The sequence below is a fragment of the Triticum dicoccoides genome, chromosome 7B (genome assembly GCF_002162155.2).
Source record: "Triticum dicoccoides isolate Atlit2015 ecotype Zavitan chromosome 7B, WEW_v2.0, whole genome shotgun sequence".
NCBI lineage: Eukaryota > Viridiplantae > Streptophyta > Magnoliopsida > Poales > Poaceae > Triticum > Triticum dicoccoides.
In genome coordinates, this window is record NC_041393.1 from 134,004,372 (window position 1) to 134,006,945 (window position 2,574).

At 56.7% G+C, this 2,574-nt stretch overlaps 1 protein-coding gene across 1 annotated transcript; it reads left to right on the forward strand.

Annotated features, from left to right (window-relative positions):
- Positions 1-1,221: 1,221 nt before the first annotated feature.
- LOC119341742 lies at positions 1,222-2,280 on the forward strand. The gene is made up of 3 exons (XM_037613597.1): positions 1,222-1,608; positions 1,691-1,735; positions 1,823-2,280. Exons 1-3 carry the CDS (start codon positions 1,364-1,366, stop codon positions 1,920-1,922), a joined length of 390 nt encoding a protein of 129 aa, XP_037469494.1. The 5' UTR covers positions 1,222-1,363; the 3' UTR covers positions 1,923-2,280.
- The last annotated feature ends 294 nt before the right edge of the window (positions 2,281-2,574 follow it).

Genomic DNA, 2,574 nt, shown 5'->3' on the forward strand with positions numbered 1-2,574 from the left:
GCCGCAAAGGGTCCCTACCCTTTCACCCAGGGTCGATGGGTGCCGCACCGGCGGCCGACGAAGTGGTTCACCCTAGAACCCAAATCAAAGTGCCCAAGCGGCCAAATGAGAGGCACCAGGAACATACCCACATGAAACTGAAAACCGACCACCCAAACACCGTTGTTGGCAGCAGCAAGGCAAAGCACCGAATGAGAGTTGTTGGACGAAGGCGCTGAAACATCAGAGAAGGCCAAAAGGATGCAACACCATGCCCCGGTCAAGGATCGGAATCGCTAACGCCGAAGGCCTACCGCTGGCACTGAGGCAGGGACCCCAATCCCCTTGCACCAGAGGTTGAAGCACTCCACACCTGGACCATAGCAGGATGCCCACGATGAGATCAGGCCACCAAACCGCCGTCGAACCACACCCAACTCCACCACCACTTGAGCCATCCCTGGACGACACCTTCGGGAAGGAACATGCCACCAAAATGCCGTTGTCGCCAGGAAAAGGGGACCTAAGGCTTTCACCTGAGCTCATGGGTAGGGTGGAAGGAAGAGGAATCCCACCGAAGCCTCCAACAAGGGAAACGACGCCCAGAGGCGACGTCTTCGGTGTGGCCGCCGCGCTGGCCAGGGATTTCCCCCGGATCCGCACCCACCCACCAGATCCGCGCAGCCGACGCCCAAGAACTGCCGACCAGAGCCACCAGGGACCGGGATCGACGCGAATTGGAGTAGATCGAAGTTACAGGCGCCACTTCTCCATGGCACAGCGACCAGCGAGGGGAGGCAGCCCACCTACACCCGGCGCCGCCGCCCGCCGCACAGGCCGCGACGCGCACCGCCGCCCGGGGCCGCCGCCCCGGAAGCCGAGGCCCTCCACACGGGGTGGAGCCGCCGAGATCCCCGCCGCCACCTTCGTCAGAGCCGCGCGGGCGCGCCGATGGGCTCCTCTGACGGCGGCGGAGGGGTGGGGAAGGGAGGGGGGGCCTAACGCGGCGGCTAGGGATGGCCCCCGAGTCGCCTCGGAGGAGACGACGCGGGGGAGGGGTTTACGAGACATACGCCGAACTTGGAAAAGAAATGTGCAAATTTCTCGCACTATTCCCCACCTCTCCCCACTCTCCCCGATTCCCAGCCGCCACCATCCCCGCCGCCGCACGCCTCCCCCTAATCCCAACGGCCAGCGAGCATCCCCCTAATCCCAACGGCCGGCGAGCCTCCCGCTTCCTCCCTCGGCGGGCGCGCCTCCCCAAGGTCGGGTCCAGACCGGCTCCAATGCGCCGCTGCCGCCATCTTCCCCTGCGTGCTGTTGCCAGGCGTTGGATCCCGAGCGCCGCCGGCGGGCCCTGGATCCCACGCGCCGCCGCCTGTCCATGGATCCCGCGCACTGCCGTCGCCTCCCAAGGCCACAACGCGCCACCTGGAGGCCCCCGCTGGAGACCCCCTGCCTCCTTCCTCCCAGCGTCGGCCGGGTGGTGCATCACCTGAGCGCCGTCGAGCACAGCCGGAGATCCCCCCTGCCTCCTTCCTCCCTGGACTCACGTCCACAGCCACTCCACCGCCCCCAGCACGGGCGCGCGGGATCCAGCAGCGGCGAGCCTCTGATGGGAGGTTTCAGGTGTTCCCTGCGACTGTACAATGCCCAGTTTCTGTATTGTTTCTAAGTGATTTTCTTGTCTGAAGTTCAGACGTATTTGCAGGTGCAAAAAAGTTGGATGTGGTAATATGTTGGTTCAGTTTCACAGGTACTTCAAATATTGGGAAAAGAGAGTTTCCTTCTCCAAAATGCGTCAAAGTCGTGAAGTGCTAATTCTTCTTGTGTGCTTCTATAGAGCCTTGTGTTTCAGTCACCACCATCAACGAACCAGCTCGTCCTATTTTGCGGAAGCAAGGCACACGATAGTTTTTAGCCGGAATGCATTTCAGAGGTAATACGGAATCAAGGTTCAGAGAGATTTTTTTAGCACATTCAGAGAGCTTTTCAGTGCACTGCAGCCAAATTCGTTCTGGAGGCCAACTGCTGACGTTTGGTTTTGATTTTATTTTACAAATGAAGTTGCTAGCAGTAGTAGATCTTGGGATTTGGTCACACAAGGAAGAAGATGAAAAGAAAAATGGTGAGTTGGAGATTGCATGTTCATTGCTCAGAAGGATAAAATCCTTTTGGTTTTAGCTAGAGAAAACCTAGTGGGGTAAAAAAAAAGCAGCTAAATGGTTTGCTTCACAGACTAAATTCTTCATTGTTACTTTATGTATGAGCATCAAACTTGATTTAAATGTGAGGTGGTTCGCCGACAGTAATTTGGTCAGTTCAATAATATATGTACAAGTTGACCTCCTAGCGATATATATGCATAGGAATTTTGTTCTCCGTTTTGTTTATTGGTGCATGCGAGATATTTTTCATGTTATGAAGCGAGAAGTTCATGTACGGCTACCGAAGGAGTTCAAAAATCACTCACCACGAAGAGAAGAGATGAGCAGCGCACAGGCCGTTCAACTTCGCCACCTCAGACAGTGCAACTCGGCCCATGTGACCAAAAGGGGACTAGTTTTTTCTTAACTGTTTATTCTGCACATGTAC

Bases quoted from the DNA above. Each gene is read 5' to 3' on its own strand.
- LOC119341742 (XM_037613597.1), top strand. From the start codon at position 1,364: ATGGATCCCGCGCACTGCCGTCGCCTCCCAAGGCCACAACGCGCCACC. The intron at 1,609-1,690 runs GTGTTCCCTGCG...ACGTATTTGCAG, and splicing joins CCTCTGATGGGAGGTTTCAG to GTGCAAAAAAGTTGGATGTG. The intron at 1,736-1,822 runs GTACTTCAAATA...GTGCTTCTATAG, and splicing joins ATGTTGGTTCAGTTTCACAG to AGCCTTGTGTTTCAGTCACC.